General features: G+C 36.6%; 3 protein-coding genes across 3 annotated transcripts; 1 reads left to right on the top strand and 2 right to left on the bottom strand.

Moving 5' to 3' along the window:
* Positions 1-2,004: 2,004 nt before the first annotated feature.
* si:ch211-161h7.8 (thiosulfate:glutathione sulfurtransferase) lies at positions 2,005-3,841 on the bottom strand. The gene is made up of 4 exons (XM_042510698.1): positions 3,642-3,841; positions 3,053-3,175; positions 2,808-2,970; positions 2,005-2,425 (listed from the first exon to the last, which is right to left on the bottom strand). The coding sequence occupies exons 1-4, from the start codon at positions 3,817-3,819 to the stop codon at positions 2,371-2,373; spliced, it is 519 nt and encodes a 172-aa protein (XP_042366632.1). The 5' UTR covers positions 3,820-3,841; the 3' UTR covers positions 2,005-2,370.
* Positions 3,842-5,463: 1,622 nt separating this feature from the next.
* LOC121960826 (cystatin-B-like) lies at positions 5,464-7,226 on the top strand. The gene is made up of 3 exons (XM_042510699.1): positions 5,464-5,620; positions 5,737-5,838; positions 6,911-7,226. The coding sequence occupies exons 1-3, from the start codon at positions 5,552-5,554 to the stop codon at positions 7,037-7,039; spliced, it is 300 nt and encodes a 99-aa protein (XP_042366633.1). The 5' UTR covers positions 5,464-5,551; the 3' UTR covers positions 7,040-7,226.
* An 8,516-nt stretch (positions 7,227-15,742) lies between these two features.
* Positions 15,743-16,617, bottom strand: LOC121960855 (stefin-C-like). The gene is made up of 3 exons (XM_042510732.1): positions 16,506-16,617; positions 16,305-16,406; positions 15,743-16,068 (listed from the first exon to the last, which is right to left on the bottom strand). The coding sequence occupies exons 1-3, from the start codon at positions 16,572-16,574 to the stop codon at positions 15,940-15,942; spliced, it is 300 nt and encodes a 99-aa protein (XP_042366666.1). The 5' UTR covers positions 16,575-16,617; the 3' UTR covers positions 15,743-15,939.
* Positions 16,618-17,967: the final 1,350 nt, after the last annotated feature.

Genomic DNA, 17,967 nt, shown 5'->3' with positions numbered 1-17,967 from the left:
AATTGGGTACTTTAACAACTATTTTAATATACACTTCAGTATTTTTTTAAAAATTTTTTTTAAATAGGTTTGACTTTTTGGGTTTTTTTTCTGATTTGGGTACTTTGGCAATTATTTTAATAAACATTGAAGTCATTTTTTTTAGTATTTTTAAATTTGGAGATTTTTTTCCGAATAGGGTTTTTTTCATGCTTGAGTTTTCCTGATTATACTTACTTTTATTTAAAGATTATCTTGGATGGAGGGCTTTTACTTTTAACAGTATTTTCACAGTGTGGTACTAGTACTTTTCCTTAAGTAAAGGGACTGAATACTTGCTCCACCACTGCTTTTTTAAAATTAATTCCAAACTGTAAAGAGTCCAGTTTCATTGTAAAAAAAACAACAACTGTTTCTACAAAAACAGAAAATCCAATAGACCTTTCTGTGGCAGCTGGTTGTATTTTTGTTAAAATAGATAATGGTTTCTTTAATCATTACAGTAATCTTTAAACTGGGAGGCAAATGAAGATCACATAGCTCACATTTCCAGATATTTCTATACCTAACAAATCCTAGCACACGCACTCACTATAGATTTCATTCCTGTAAAGTGCCTTTTTTTAAAGCAGTGCACAGCAGGAGGTTGATGATCTGCCAGCTGTAACCGCAGCAACTGACAAACAGCCCTAACTGATATTTTTCACCTCCAACCTGCAGTCAGTTTATGTTTTAACTAATGTTTAAGTGTCCAAATGACCTTGGAAATATGAGCCATCCTCTTTTCCTCCACAGCAGCAGGCTGCTAAATATCTCCTGTGCTTTGCAGAGCTGCAGAGAGCTGTGATACACTCTGTGGCTGGCATGAATCCATACATTTGAAACTTGACAAACTCAATTGTGTGTGACATCCATAACACATGCCAAATTTTCATTTTGGATGAGTGCACAGTGGTTTCTCCACTCATTCAAGAGCGTGACAAATAAACCCAGATGTCCCTTGCATTTCTTTTACGCACATTATGCAACATTCAGGAAATCAATCTGAGTCTCTCCCACATGAATGCCAAAAACTGGGTGTCATTTTTCTGGAGCTGCTACTGCATCTCAGATGTGCTGATTTATGTTTTAAATGTGCAAAAAATAATAAAGGTCCTTTTACATGGTTACTTAGAGGATCATATCTGATGTTCAAACCCAAAATACACCATCATAACCATGTCACTTCATGCAGAGGTCATAAATAAAGCATTGATTTCCACACACAGACCCTCTGTATTGTTCATGTTTTGTAAATTGCTTCAATGAGAAAGGATGGGATTGAGGTCGAAGGTGAAATGGGATCTGCTTTCCCTCAGAATGAGGCATCTTATGGACCTTGTGCATATTGGGCCCCTGACAGTTGCTCATAGAGTAGTTACTCACAGGATCGGTAGCTGTCTAAAGCAGCACCCGTGTGAAGGTCAGGCCTGAGAGAGCATCACCGCAGTTATGATAAAGGACAGTTGGTGGAAGACTGGAAATAAACGTTTTCAGAACTGGCTGAAATCTTGCTGCCATCTACTGGTGCAAAGATTGAACTGCTTCTAACACACAAACTCAAAAGCTACACACTACAAACTACATATTGACAGCAGGTTTTGAGTGTGTATTTGTTAGAAAATTAAGTACATCTAAAACAGTCTGTATGCATATATTTTAAGAAAAAAGCCCCCTATGATAGTTTGTATTTCAAAACTCACCCCGTGTTACTTTGAATCCATGAAGAAAACGTTGCTTTTCTCACATGCCTCTATGATTACGGAAGAACCCAAAAAACAAAGAAAATCACTGATGAATTTAAGTCTTTAGGGACTCTGTTTAACAACAGCAAAATGAACTCAAAACATACAAACACTGCGCAGTATGATCTCATTTATACAGTCATATGCTCAGTGTTTCTGTACCAGCAGTAAAGGAATATGAAAAACTGTGCATATGTACAAATGTGGACAAACTGCAGGTCTATAAAGACGTACAGACATGTTGAAATTTGCACATAATTTAATCAACATCAATCACTTTCACATTAATCAGTTTGTCGTGAATCACAGAATAAGAAGGATGCAGAGCATATGCGAAACCTTGAAACCTTGAAGAATGAGTCAAACCTGCAGCTAAAAATGTAAAATTGTGAAGTTGAATGTTTAAAGTGGTATTTACCTACTAAATAACAGTTAAAATGAATGAAATGTGAAACTTAGGAAACAGTCAATATTGATGCAATTTTGTAACTTATAACAATCAACAGAATGTAGCTCAAGATTAACTGACATCTCATTTATATTCTGTTTTGTATTAGCTGTATTTTGGATAAAATATGGAACTTAAGCACTACAGTTCAGTCCAAACTCATTTTCCTTCTTGCTCTGCCCACTCACTGTACCCTCCTTTATAATGTCTTGCCCTGAGAAAAAAGAGGCATAAGAAAAAGAGCTTAGTCTCTTATCACTGCTGTTTGTTTTTCAACTAAAAGGTCGTCCAGTATTCAATAAACCAAAGAAGCATCTGAGGACATTGTACTCTAACTGCAGCGCCGTCCAGGGCTGATTAATAATTAAATAAGAACACATAAAAAAATGCCACTTATGGTGATACATTGCTCCAGTGTAGCACATTATGTCATTCAGCAAGGTCCATATGACCTTGCATTATTGAATTTGGAGACATTTAAAGTTAAATCAATGGCTTATTACTTGCTCTTTAGGTAATAACTGTCACCTTTAATTTGTCATGACATAATTGGACAACTAGGTGTTTCATGTGCAGGTGCATCTGCGGCTATTTACCTGTTAAATCCCAGCTGACGGGCAATTTCCAGAGCCGTGGAGCTCCTTTTTCCACTTCTGCAGTGAAACACGATGTTGTCGTCATCTTTTCCAGGAGCCTTCACGTCAAATTTCTGCTCAAAGTGCTCCGGAGACAACTTCAAAGACTCCTCCAGGTTGCCCACTGATGTATAAACACATAAATAGGAGTAATAACCCACAGAAAACCACATGTTTTTCCCACTTTGTGATGTGTTTACACTTACATGGGATGTTGACAGCATGTGGAATGCGTCCGGCCTGGTATTCATCAGGATTTCTCACATCAAACAGCTGAATGTCTCTGTTGGACAGCATGGTCTTCAGCTGCGAGTAGGTCACCACCGAAGCTGAGGAGTAAACGAAAGATTTAAAAGTTAAAATCCAGCCTTTGAATATGTGGACTCTGGATTTATTTTTTTTTTTTTTTTTTGTAACTGTTGCCTTTTATGTCTATAAACTCACCATCCATCAATTTAACAGTCACCTGAGTTAACTCATCACACAGTGCTGGTCAGTGCAGCGAGGATACCTTTTCCCTACTGACAGACCATTGTTGTCCATTTCAAACAAAAATGCCAGAGTCAACCAAACTCTCTGTTTCAAACAATCACATGAAAAAACACTAGATAGACACTCTGCAGTCTATTGAGTGTGACTTCTGGCAGCACATGCACAGGAAGTCTGTGATAAAAGCCATGAACGAGCACAACATTATACAGCACTTTACGCGACATTTCACCGCGCAGGGATATTAAAGTAATCCTTGTTAGATGCTGTAAAAGTATATAAAGTTACAAGGAAATATTTCATTACCGCTCTCGGATGCGTCTCCACATTTGGGACTTGAAGTTGTAAAAGCCCGTAAAATAGGCCCATAAGTCGGGTAAGGCCTGCGGTTTATTTCCGCAAACACCTGGCAGAAACCTCGGGAAAGCACACAGGTCAGCAGCATGGTGAAGACAAGTGCGCCGCTGAGACTGTGTGGACACATGACCACGACGCTCACACGGCCGCCTTTCTTCTTCTTCTCCTTAAAAAAACATGTCCTAAATAAACGCTGCATTGGACGCCATCCTGAGGTTGAAAAGTGATTCTCAAATTAAAAGAAAAAAGAAAAGAAAAAAAAGAAAAAAGCAACTTGCTAGAAATAACAAGATGCTTGAGTTTTATACACACACACACACACACACACACAACACACACACATATATATATAAATATAAATATATATATAAATTTAAGGGTATAATTACCAAGTCCAAAAAAAAGGAAATTAAAGGAAAAAAAATCTAATCTCTGATCTCTGATCCCTGCGTCAAACTGGTTAATATTTTCGATCCAGATAACCCATTGTTCTGGGATTTTTCTGTCAGCAGGACAGTATTTCTACACTGTTTTACTGCTATTTTTTTTAAGTATCTGAGGCTACTTCTACCACTTGTGGGAACTGTCCTAATGTTTACTTAAAGGGGTTAGAGTCAGAGGTCTATGCAGACCAGGACAAACGATTTTTGCATTCAAAAAGAAAAAAAAAAAAAAAACATAAGAAAAGTTTAGAAAAATATGTTTCGTTACTAATTAAAATATTAAACAGTTTATACAAGTGCAGCTGAAATGATTGATCAAGTTATCAATAAGCAAACTGACAGACAATTAAATGCAAATTACTTATACGTTCAAGTCTTCTTGTATTTTATCTTATTTTTTAATAATTTTGATTGATTTATGGGTGCCTATGCAGACCTATGCTATGCTTACTTGTCATACTTTAAGTACGTTTCTAATTATTTACCACAACTTAAGTAACATTTCCAATGCAGGACTTTTACTTGTAACAGAGTATTTTAACATTGTGGTATTTATACTTCTACTTAAGTAAAGGAACTGCATAGCCTAGTTAGTTAGTTAGTACTCAGGTAAAGTCGACTTAGGCTTTCTCAAAATTGGTCTTACAAGAGTAGCCTGCGGATATGAATGAATGGAGGAAATCAAAAAGCAGAAGACAGAAGATGACTCATTAGCTCCCTCTGGCACTTTGTGATTTATCGACTAAGAATTGTGGTTTCAAAAGAGGAATTGTGAATTCAAACTTTGTCCTAGATATTTCAATAACCCACTGTCACAAAACCTGTTCAGTGCACGTGTGGAAAGTTTTTTAAAGTCGTAACTGAGACGGGTTTAGTCCCGCAGGAGTGACGCCTGTCTTTGTTTTTGTGGAGCAGAAATGACTATCAACAAAGGGAATACAAGTAAGAAGACAAGCTGTTTATACAGCGCATAACTCATCCTCAAAATCTCCAAACAAGAAAAGTCATCATGACTTTTTCCAGTCCATCAGCAAAACATCGTCATTTTTCAGCTCGTTGTCACATCCAAACACAGCCACGCCTCGGACTAAACCATATCATATATAAAGAGGGGGTCCGGAGAGATGCGTTCAAATGTATTCTTGAAATTTTCCTTCCAGTTTCTTTTAACTATACAGCCTCAAAAGCAAGTGTCCTTATAACAGCTGTGTATAACACGTTTTTTTTTTTGTGTGTGTGTGTTTTTTTTTCCCTTTGTGAAATCTCTTAAAAAGCAACCCCCCTCCTCTACTAATGGTATAATCCGGAACACAGAGTCATATGATTCTCTGACTCAAATTGAAAGGTCTGAACTGAGCAGACTCCAATCATTTTGTTCCCTTTTCTGTCTGTTTTCCACCTTTAATATCTGCCATCATGCCGATGTGTGGAGGGTTAAGCGATTTGAAAGAGGCCGACCCCAAAATCCAGGAGATCTGTGACAGCGTAAGTAGAGAGAGAGGAAGAACATTGTTTTTGTTTGTCTTTTTTCCCTCGAAAGTGTGTGCTCACCGTAAACAGTGTCTGTGTTTAGATGTTTCTCTCATCTCTTTGTTGTTCAGATAAAGGCCAGTGCAGAGGAAAAAGCTGGGAAGAGTTTCGCTGTTTTCGCAGCCAGGAACTACAAGACTCAGGTTGTGGCCGGGACCAACTACTTCATCAAGGTAACTTACAAAAACAGCACAACTACGAAAGCCCCCAAGTCCTGAATGATCGACCGGATACGATTTTTAGGCCACTCTGTAGAAACAAGACCAGGTTTGATTTAACCCTTTGATACCCGAGGAAATGCACAAACTTGAGGAGAAGGCAGATAAGCAAATCAACAAGACATGGCCCAGAAATGAGTAAAAAGTTATAAGAAAATTAACCAAAAATACGCGAAAAAAAGAAAGAAACAAAAAAGAAAACGACCTTCACAGAAATTAGGGGCTCAGTGATTATCCTTGTGTGGTCATCCCAGGGCTATAAGTAACCCCTTTTACATAGACGCACTGTATGTGATAGGTTATTAATGTTTATATTAAAAAAAAAAAAAAAACGTATTAGCAAGCTGCTTCCATGTTATCGAAAGAAACCAAAGAATTTGGTTGGAAAACTGATGTTGATCCAGGTTTCAAAGGGATGGAAGCAGCTTGCTAATAAGTTTTGTTTTTTTTAATATAAACATTAATAACCTATCACATACAGTGCGTCTATGTAAAAGGGGTTACTTATAGCCCTGGGATGACCACACAAGGATAATCACTGAGCCCCTAATTTCTGTGAAGGTTTAAAGTGAGCATCAGCTCTTGTTTTAGTCTTCAGGACTGCAACTTTAAAGTCAAGAGTAAAAATAAACAAAAAACACCCCAGAACTTTAAAAACTCATTTACAATCAAATGTAACAATCTTTTAAAGTAAGGAAAGTACAAACTTTATGTTTTAAATTTTGCAGCCTCAACATGCCACCAGCTTCTGTTGGTTGGCTGCTTTATTTTATTAAGAGGAGACCATAAAAATGAAAGGCAAACCATTTCAAAACTAAAGATTTTTAACTAAAATACGTGCTGAACTTAACACAGGGTCATTTTCACTCCATAACTCCACCAGTTTCTCTGAGACTTGTTCACCTTCTTGCACCTCTCTGGATAAATCAAGACTAAAAATGTCTAATATTATCCAACATGTTTGATTTTGTCAGAACCTCGAGATGAGAGAAAGATCTAATGAAACTTTACTTTTACATCCTTGCAGGTTCATGTTGGAGGAGAAGCTCATGCTCACCTGCGTGTCTTTAAATCCCTGCCACATGCAGGAGAAGAAGTACAGCTGCATGGAATACAGCACCCCAAGAGCGTTGAAGACGAGATTGTGCACTTTTAACAAGATCCCGAAACCAAACAAAGCATCAGTGTATCCTGAAAGTATCCTGTCTCATAAGAAGACAACGTTAAATGCAGTTTACATGTATAAGATGTAACAACATACTGTATTGTAATGTAGATCATGTTATAAGGAGTCAAAATGGAACTATTTTGTACGACATAAATGAATCTGATTTGTTCAGAGAGTGAGTGTTTCTGTTTTTTGTGGTATGTGATTTGTGAAATAGCTGCAGGTCAGGGCGTGTGCTTCAGCTCGCACACAGTGACAAGAAGTAAAGACTGGACAAAAGAAATGAAGACAGATGGAGTCTTTTCACTACTGTAATGCTAAGTGGCACTAGTTGACATTGCTTCAGGTTCTTGATTGATTTTGTGGATTTTGCAAGAACACGTCCATTCTGGAGCTGCAGTCTGTTCACGCGACCAGAAAAGCCACTCAGGCATATTCTACAGATTTGTGAAACACGCTTCTGTTTGGGCACGATTACTCTGATGTGTTTATTTTCTGGAGATAAATCCCATACATGAATATTTTAACCTCTGACCCAACTGACCTGCCAGGTTAGCTTCAAATTCAGTTAAACACTATTCAAACCCCCAAGACTTACAATTGTAGTGGAGATCCCAGAGTTTCTACCAATACCAAATATGTCAGAAAAATTTTGAAAAACGTGTATAAAATGATGATCCCCCATCCCTGAGTAACGTAACTGTAATATTTTTCATAAATTCAGTATATACATTGCCAAAAATATTCCTACTGAATCTTAAATAATCTGATCACTCCTTTCCAGTTTATTACTTAAGATACAATTTATTTATTCCTATAAAATCTCAGTTAGTTTAGTTTCACGTAAACATCACAGAACTTTAATGAAGATCTGAAACAAGCTGATCCACGTGTGTGATGTTGTCACACTGTGAAATTATGAGGCTTTTTCAAACTAAAGATCGCTTTAAGGATGCATTTAAGTTAAAGAATGGACTTCAAGAGGTTAGAAAAATACATTCACGGTCTGATGCTCTTGAAGTTTCACAATCCTTTCTAAATGTCCGTGAAATGTTAAGCAACATACTGCAGGGTGTGGGGCTACATCTTAAAACAGCGAATGTATAGGTATGGCTTAGAAGTGAAGACGGAGTGCTGTGGTTGAGTAGAAACAAATAGATGTGCACAGCAAGTAGCTCCTGTTGAAAGGATTTTAATGCTTTGCTGTCATTTGAAACTGTAGCAACTACATGAAACAAACTTAAAATCGCTAAGAGGCTGAGGCCAGGTCTGGTTTAGCTGTCCGACATGCCAACAGAAAAGATTGACTAATATTAAATAAATAAAATAAAAATAAAACCCCAAAATTACAGTGAATACATTTCATGAATTAAAAGGTATTGTAACATGCACAAACTTGCACAGAAAATGCAAACAAATGTGATAGATAGACCGATAGATAGTTTCACCGCCCATATCTATGACACAACTCTCCCAATAACTGCAATTAAAAAATAATAAATAATATCCCAAAACACTAAAAAATCTTATTACTCAAAAAGTTGTAGTCCTTTCCATATTTGTTCATGATTACTACATTGCACAAGCTTTTAGTACCAAAAACTATATACAAAAAATCCCACTTAACATTTGTGACATGTAACATACTCTTATCTTAGCTTTTTTATTGCTTTTTCTAATCCAAAAACATGGTCAGCAGCTTAAAATAAGTGAAAAAAAAAAGTGAATCATTCATAAGTAGATTGAATTGGTTGTGTCAATACATCAGGTGTTATATGTTACATGTATCTGGTTAAAAATTGTTAGATTACACCCTAAACAAACTGTGTCTATCTTTTTAGAGCATTTTTTTCCACCGAACCCTGAGGCACACCCAACCTTCAGGACATCTGCGTGAGTCATATGGAGTCTATAAGTTCCTGCTGTGTATTTAAACAAAAGCACACTGTGCAAACTATGAATCACGGTGCACTGGAGGTGAACCATGAACTTGATGATGATGAAGTTGGAAAAAATGACATTAAAAAATAACATTAACTACTAGCTCTAAATGAACTAAGTTTTAATTCACACTACAAATGTACTTTTTCATATTTTTAATTTCACTTAGTTGTTTTTTTGTTTGGTTTTTGAAAAAATACATTTCCATGAAAAGTTTATTGGTCTACCATTCTACCCCCCTTTTTAATTTTCTTATACCCTCCTGGCTATGTGTGTATTGTCTTCATGCACTGTTTTATGTGTTGGTGTGTTTTCCATATTCAAAACTAATTCAAAATATTTTAATATTCAATATTCTGGTACACTAACACAGGTGAAAACATGCAATCACTTTTATATTCAGCACTCAAGTGCTCTCACATAAACCTCCATCAAACTCACAATATTTCCAACTGTAATTTCTGATGATACTTTCAACATTTATGCCACAACGATGAAAATATTTCCCAGCAGAAATCATCTAAATCATCTCCACACATCTGTGAAACCTCCCATTCAAGTAATCGCCTCAGTTCCAGCCAAGTCAGACCAAATCCTGTTAGCCACATGGTCAGACATGTTGAAACTGTTGATTGAACCACAAACCAATCGACAGATCGCACTGCAGCCACGCTGAGCTTAATCAGACTGTGTGTCAGCACATCTGTTAATCTCTGGACTTCACACATCAGTCACATCCCTCTGAGTGTCATCTTGTGACTACAGTTCCTCTTTGTTAATCACATGCATGGTTTTTGTTCCTATGACAAATGAAATAAATAAGAAAGTTGACATTTTGGGTCTGCAGTTCTTTTTAGATATTTTGGATCTGTGATGTTAATTTAAAAGACTTTTTATAATAAAGGCATTTTCCTAGTACCATACCGACAAATGGCCTAAGGGGAAAAAAATGACTTCCAAAGAGTAGCCTACTGAAAATGTAAAAGAGAAAAATACACTGACACACAAAGTTGCCCCTCTGTTGCCAAAAGTTATCCTTCTTAAAATGCTAATGATATAAATGCACTGGGTCCATAGTTGATTAAAGTGGCCTCCTTGGATTATTTTCCTTATGGAGCATGTTGAATTCATCCATCGTCCACTAGTTTAAAGACAGGAAAAGGTGAAATAAGTAAAAACTGACAGGAAATATATTTTCAAATCACTCAAAGCAAGTGATGGTCACAGTTTGTAATTGTAACTATTGAAACGATTGTCCTCGCCAGTTCCACAGTTTTCTTATGACTGCAGCCCCGAGAGCTTAATGCTCTGCAGCTTAAGAAAACCAAAATGCATCTTAGAACAATAATAAATAATTACATATAATATTTTAAGACAACCAACAGAGTGCAAGATGCAGAAAAAGTTTGGATAAACTTGTAGGATAAAAGAAACACATCTACATAAATTAAGTTTTCCTCCAATGTACAGAAAACGGACTTCATGAACAGAGACTACTTTTTTGTATGAAATGTTACAATACTACATAAATGATTGAGCAAAACTGACATAATGATGAACATTTACTGAGAGAAAGCAGAGCAGCGTGCAGGTATAGTCAGTGACTGACATCTTTGAAGCTCGCCGATTAAAATAATCTAGATTAATGCATCGACGAGAGTTTGAAAGGAACAAGGGAAAAGCTTGAAGCAATTAAAGTGATCAGTTTAGATTTGTGGAAGATCCTGGTTTGAGTAAAAGTTAATTAATTTTTTAATTTGTAAACTAGCACTGATTTCCCATCAATCTCTTAAATACACAAAAATTATATTGTGTCACTTTTCAGTTCTAGTGGAGGGACATTATGTTGAGAAAGTGGCTGTGGTTGCTCCAGGCTTTTCCCAGAAACCGCACACAGTATGCAGGTAACCCTCAACCTATGATGGAGGGCCATCTGGCCAGAGACAAAGCTATCAGGTTCTTTACACAGCCAAACATCTGAGGAAAATAAAGACTGCGAATCCTTGGCGCTCATCTAACAGCTCAGAAAGGATCAGACCAAAGTAGGTCGTGTTTGTAACACTAGAGGCCTCCAAACACCATCAAACTGAGCGACGTGAGCCACCTGCAGCTAGAGGATTTATTGAAAGGAACTCCTGGTATTGAGAGGATTTGGCTTTGTTCACCCAAATCTCCAAAACAAAACATTTTCTCACTTTTACTTTATCGTCACTTTATTTTAACTTACTGATTTGGTCTTAAAGTTCCTCAGGATAACCTACCAAACTCACTGTGGACAAATTTAGGGACTATTACTTCAGTAGAAAATAGTTGCATGAAATCTGTTCACAGCCACATCCAGGTCTGTGGACGATTCAGAGGATTCGTGAAACTGATGCCTGAAAGAAGTACGCTTGAAAAGCTTTTTAAAAGTGGCACAATTTCACACATAGCATTCAGTCAAGTTCGGTTAGCTCGCCATGGGGAATACTCCTCAACCTGTGAACAAAGTTGTACATTATCTTGGTTCCAGGGGGAGTTTCCAAAAGATTAAAACAGCAGTTTGTGAAAAGCTGGTGAACATAGTGGAGCATTTAGCCGCTGATGAAGTGAGCCAGCGTCTTCCACTAAATCACTTTTATTGCACAATTTTGTGCATTAAATCCATAGATATCCACAAGGTGCCCTTTTGCATAAATTTCAAATGTTCATATTTTTAAACCAATTGTCCCAGTAAGCTTCCATGTTGTCACTACGGCCTACAACAGCCAATGAGAGCCTGTGTTGGACAACAAATACTGTCCTCACTCCTTAGGTTACAGAGCCAATCTCAGCTGGCCTGATGGCTTATGGGTCTTGTAGTGAATGACACTCTTGAACTCAAGTTTACTTTTGAACAGGTTGCTGGCATCATGAACCTTTATCAATGTACTTGCATAATAAACAAATGGCTTTTCTGTTGTCTTAAGGAATATAAAGTCTGTCTTACCAATTTGAGGTTTTATATACAGTGAGCTCCTAAATAGACATTTGCATCAGAGTTCATAGGTTTTTTTTAAGCTCGTATTTACACATTCAGTTTTACCTGCCCCCCCCCCCTTCTTTAACATAAAAAGTGCTTGGGAAAAAAAACCTTATAATGAGATGCGTAAAATGTTTATTTTCTGCGGTATTATTATCTACTTTGAAATTTGACAAGGTGAGGCCTCATACTTTGGCCCAATTGTGTTTTCCAGCTTTCAACTCCCAGTTCTAGTTATCTTCAGCGTCTTTTTTCAAGAAAATATTTACGCGAAGATTAAAAAAAAAAAGAAAAAGAAAAACTTTTATGTCAGTGTGTATATCACACTCATCACTGTCGACATTTGCATTTACAGTGATTCTGACTGTGCACATGCACTAAACATGAAACAAGAAAAGCTTTCAGTTTACTTTGTGTTTGCCTTGGATAGGTGTTACAGGGGAATTTACTGAGCCTCCGTGTAGCCTCACAGTCTGCAGGACTTATTGTCAGAGTATTTCCTTGTGAGATCAGACTGTTTTAATCTCAGAACAATGCATTTCATTCCTTCCCCAGAACACTGGAGTGACTCACAATGAGGAAGTGTTTCCCTGGTGTGTAATCAGAACTCACTAAGTTTATTTTTTCACACTCAAGTGAAAGTCTTTTTAACTATGTTGAGGTTTGTAAAAACTAAAAGTATCTATTAACCTTTTAAAATAAAAAAAAAAACAACATTTCTTCCAGCCAAGATGACATCTACTTTACAAATTAGGCTTCACAATAGAAAAGCGGATGCTGCACTCAGTAATGAAAAAAAAGTTTAGATATTTCTCATTCTTTAATCTTTATTATTTCTTTAGAAGGAAGCGTGTTCAACCTGATGATTCTAAACACCAAATATTTTTGTTAATGCCTTCAAAGTCAATGTCAAATCACAACGTTTGTCTCTGAAATGAATGAAGACAAAAGCTATGAAGCTTCACAACTTGACAGATGGATTTAATGTTGCAGAGAATCTATAGAACCCCATGTCATATATTATCTTTCTTTCCATAATTTGCTTTATTTTTTGCTATTTTTAAAATTTCTTTTCAATTTGTATTATTCTCTGAGTTTTTTTAATCAAGTTAGTAAAAAAAAAAACACATATCAAACATATCGATATTAGGATTTTACTTATACTATTCAGTGACCAGGGAAGAGGCCCCTGACTGCAGCATATTTTTCTTTATCTACTTTGGTTTATTTTGTGTTATTTTTTAAATTTCTTTTCAATTTGTATTATTGTGCGTGTGTACTCTGTTTCTTGCTTGCTTGTCTGATGTTTTGATATGAAGATGTCATTTATGTTTCTAAATGTGGAGTTTTTTCAAAGAAGTAAAAACAAAATCAAACATATACATTTTAGAATATTGCTTGGTATTTGTTGACTGGGGAAGAGGCCCTTGGCTGCACCGCTTGAACCGATGGAAATTTTTAAATATCTTGTGCATGACTTTATACACAGCTTCCCAAGTTCACCCAGCATATTTGGTGTCATTAAAACATTTAAATCTCCACTAGACGTTCAAATAAAGTTTTGTGTGTTGGAATAATTCTTAAACACACAGCATGACATTGAAAAGTGTGGACCATTATCAAGTTAATGGCGTTTAACAGGTTAATAATAGAGAGCTGTACCTCCATACTATTTAATAAATCTGTCGAGTAGATCTACCTCATAAAGCAGATTGACTTACTTCAGAGTGTAAGTTGTTATCTTAAAACCATAAATCAATCAAGAACCAAGAACAGCAAACATTTAGCTGGCACAAAATCTAACACTGCATAATAGATTTGTTAGTCCTAACTGCTTCAGTGGAAAAATGTCTTTGTCAAACTGTTTTTTCACACTGCCTGCCAGCTAAAACTTAACGCTTTATCATGCAGCTTGTCACAGATCAAACTGACGTTGTCTACATGCAGTGAAAAGGTGCGGTTTAATCCACTCTGTCCTAAGTTCATAAACACATCGCTCCAAACACCAACGAGCTGTGAGGTGAGTCATCTTTGTCATCTGAGACCTGAATCCATATCAGTTGTCTCGTGCTGCATTCAGAAGCCTTCACAAGTGTTAAAACTCCTGAACTCTGAGCAGATTGGTTCAATTTATTTCAAAAACACGAAAAAAAGATAATGAGCCACTTGGCAGACACGTACCGCAAATTGCAAGAAACTTAGATTCAAGAATCAGTACATGATTTTTCCTTTTTTAAAATGCTACGGACAAATCTTCAGAGAACTTTATATGAAATGATTATAATTGCAAATTTAAAAAACTGATATATTTGATGCAAAAATAATTTTCGTTTCGGGTGTGGAGGTGGGGGGTGTATTTGTTTTGGTTTTTTTCCAGGTCATTTTCTTGTTTTGTTTTTTTTTGTTTTGTTTTTTTTTTACTGATTTTTTGCTCATTTCAGAGTCATTTCTTCTTAAGTCGCTCATGTTTTCAGAAGAAATCAAGCCAATTTGCTCAAGGTTAACCTGTGAAAACGGTTGTATTAAATCCTCTGCTAGGCGGGAGTTTCTCAAACACTGATAAAAAATATCCTTGATGATGTCATAATGATGTCATTAGGGTTGTCTGGGGTTGGACACAGAATTAAACATTTTGACTGAAAGTTGGCATCACAAACTGGAAGTATAGAATCTACAAGATGTGGGCATTAATAATTAATAACAGATGTCCACTACCTTCCCAAATTCACCCAGCACATTTGGTGTCATTAAAACTTTTGAATCTCCACCAGAGGTTCAAATAAAGTTTTGTATTTAAATAATGTTCAAGCGCACAGCATGACTTTGTTAAGTCAAGACCATTGTTGGGTTAGTGGGTGCGAAAAGGTTAAAAACAGTGATTTGTACCTCCATGCTGTTTAACAAATCTATGTAAATGAATGTCAGAGTGGATCTTCCTTAGATGAGATGTAAAGCAGACTGATCACCTTCAGAGGGTAAAGTCTAACCTTTAAAATTATTAATCAATCAAGAACCCGGAAATCTGTCAACAGCAAACATTTAGCTGGAACAAAATCTAACTACTGATAAGATCTGTTTTTCCTTATAGCTTCTGTGGAAAAATGTCTTTGTCCAGCCCTTTTTTTCATGTTGCCTGCCAGCTGAAACTTACAGCTCTATCCTGCAGCTTGTCACAGATCATACTGACGTTGTCTACATGCAGTGACACGGTGCAGTTTAACCCACTCTGTCTTGGATTTATAAACAGATTAAAATATCTCAAATATTTCAACAACCGTCGGGTGGATTGGCACAAAATCTTGTACAGATATTCAGGTTCCTAGATACTGAATCCTAATGTCAATGTGAGCATGTAAGCATTTAGCTCAAAGCACCACTGAGTCTTCTTTTTGATTTCTTCAGGAAAGTCTGCAGACAGGACTTACTGTGAGGGTATTTCCTCGCTTGGTTGGATTTGATATGCTGAACACTCATTTTGTTATCTGATAAGTATAAATACATTTTCCTCCTCCAGGACACCTGTTAATTAACTACCACTAAGAAAAAGATTCCTTGTTTGTGTTTGTGTCTCCCAACATGAAAAGGTTAAAAATCTAGATTCGTAATAAGGTTTATGTAAACTAAAGAGATTTTTTTTTTTCATTTTTATGTCACCATGTCTTTCAGCCAAGATGAGATCTAGTTTGAAACTCAAACTTTACAACAGAAGAGCAAATGCTGCATATAAGAACAACAAGAAACATACAGACTTTTTTAAAATGCTTTCATTTTATTATTTCTTTGAAGGTAGTGCATTCAACCAGCTGCTTCCCAACATCAAATATAATTCTGTCAGTCAGTATATTCAAAGTCAATGTCAGGTCATTTCAAAACAAACAAGCAGATCATTTTAATATGAGACTGCAGCCTGTAAGTATCTAACTGTAGAAACAGGTTGTGTGATCAGTTAAAAAGGAGGTATGAGGGGGTCGTCTCGGCGTTTGTGCTGCTCTACATTGAGCACTTCAACTTGTCCTCCCTCACATGGAAGTTTTTGAAAGAGCAGCAGATGAAGGCAGTCTGCTCCAACATCAACCTGCAGGTAAAGAGAGGAAACTTATACATCTACACAAATATTTTCATCTGAATCGTGTGTTGATTTGCAGAAAAGATCTTGTACCATCAGACATGTGTTTAACTGCTGTTTACTGTCCTGCCATAAATTTGACATGATGCTTGGCTCAACTGGATTTCACAATTCATGCAACTCAAGGACAAATATCTGAGGGTCCCAAAGTTTTTATTTTCTTCAAATATCACAATATCATTTACCTTGATGAGGTAGTTTTCTCCAGCCACCAACTGATCCCTGTATTTCAGTGCTTTGTACACCTTATAGTCCAGGCCCGTCCTTTTCTCCACTTCGAGCTTCACCTGCGTTTGAATTGAATAAAATATGTAAATCCAGACTAAAATGCAGATCAGAGAGTTGTGTGTGGAGTTTTTTAAGAATAAAGGTAGATTGAAGCTCACCTGATTACAGAGATTCTGAATTTCCTTCGTGGCATCCTTTGTCTCACTCCATCCACCAACGTTAGCCATCGTCACAAGGTCCGTTGAAGTTAACAGAGAAGTCAACTGTCTGCTTTGAAATGTCTCAAGTGTTTATTATCAACTGGATTTGGAATATATTTATACTGTGTAACCACGCCTGGATTCAGACCGGAAGGTGGTGCTTGTACGTGACTTTGTGGCTGGAGCTGAGAACGGGTGTAACCACACAAAGAAACCAAATGATTTCCTTTGTGCCATTTGAATAAATGTACCTCATGTTGATTGTTTGAGGTCATCATCTCCAAAAGTAATAAGATAGAAAAATGTGACAAAGGACCTGTGCCAATTTGTCACTTATTTATAGTTTACATCCACTGAAAAAAGACCAAAATTAAAAAAATAAGAGGAACAAACTGGCCATTGCAAGAGAAAATTTGAGCATTTCCGTACGATGGGGTCGTCTTTGCCATATTTCTCCACTATTTTACTTCGTGCAGCACCTCCATGACATGAAATGTTTGAGGACTTTCAGAAGTGTTTTTTTCATTCCATATTAATCAGCACCAGCGAGAGGGACATATGATCATGTGGCTGTTGGACATAAACTTTCCACCTTTAGGACAAATAGATTTTAGCAAGCTAACATGCTAAACTACAATGAAGAAAAACTCAAATGCAAGACACTTTTTTTGCCTCTGATTTTTCACAGGTTTAACCCTTTGAAGCCAAAGCAAATTGGCTTGATTTCTTTCAAAAACATGGAAAGAAGGCATTGAGCAATGAAATTAGAAATGACCCCATTATTATTATGACCCCAAAATGATCAATGATTCTTTTAAAAGAAATTGTACTAATTGTTTCAAAGGATTAAGTTTAAGATCTACGGCTTTTTATGCATTTAATAATTATATTTCTCTCAATTTTAGTAAAAAAATTCTTCATATTGTATAAGAAAAAAAAACATCCTCAACAACATTTCTCCCCCACAAAGACACTGATTTATGTATTTAACTGCTTTGTAAACCTTAAGGTTCTTGCTTGTATCTTTCTCCACTTGGACCTTCAACTATGTGTGAATAGAATAAAATATGTCAATCCACAATGAAATGCAGAACAGGGAGTGTGTGGAGTTTGATAAAAAAAAAGAAAAGCAGACTGAAGCTCACAGAGTTTCCTGTTTCCTCTGTGGCGTCCTTTGTCTCACTCTATTCTCCAAATTCTGCAGTCATTGTCACAAGGTCCGTTTAAGTTTATGGAGAAGTCATCTATCTGCCTTCAACTATCTGAAGAGTTTTTGGTGTTTATCACAAATGCATGTATTCATACACAGTACTCACTCCTCGGTCTACGTTACAGGTGGCTCCACTACGTGCAGGGCGGAGCTGCATGTGTAACCACAACTCTCACGATTGTGATTGTTTTTTTTCCCTCTCTGATTAAT

This window comes from Plectropomus leopardus, chromosome 21, assembly GCF_008729295.1.
Source record: "Plectropomus leopardus isolate mb chromosome 21, YSFRI_Pleo_2.0, whole genome shotgun sequence".
Taxonomy (NCBI): domain Eukaryota; kingdom Metazoa; phylum Chordata; class Actinopteri; order Perciformes; family Serranidae; genus Plectropomus; species Plectropomus leopardus.
The sequence above is the reverse complement of the archived record's forward strand: the minus strand, read 5'-3'. Positions and strand labels throughout refer to the sequence as shown.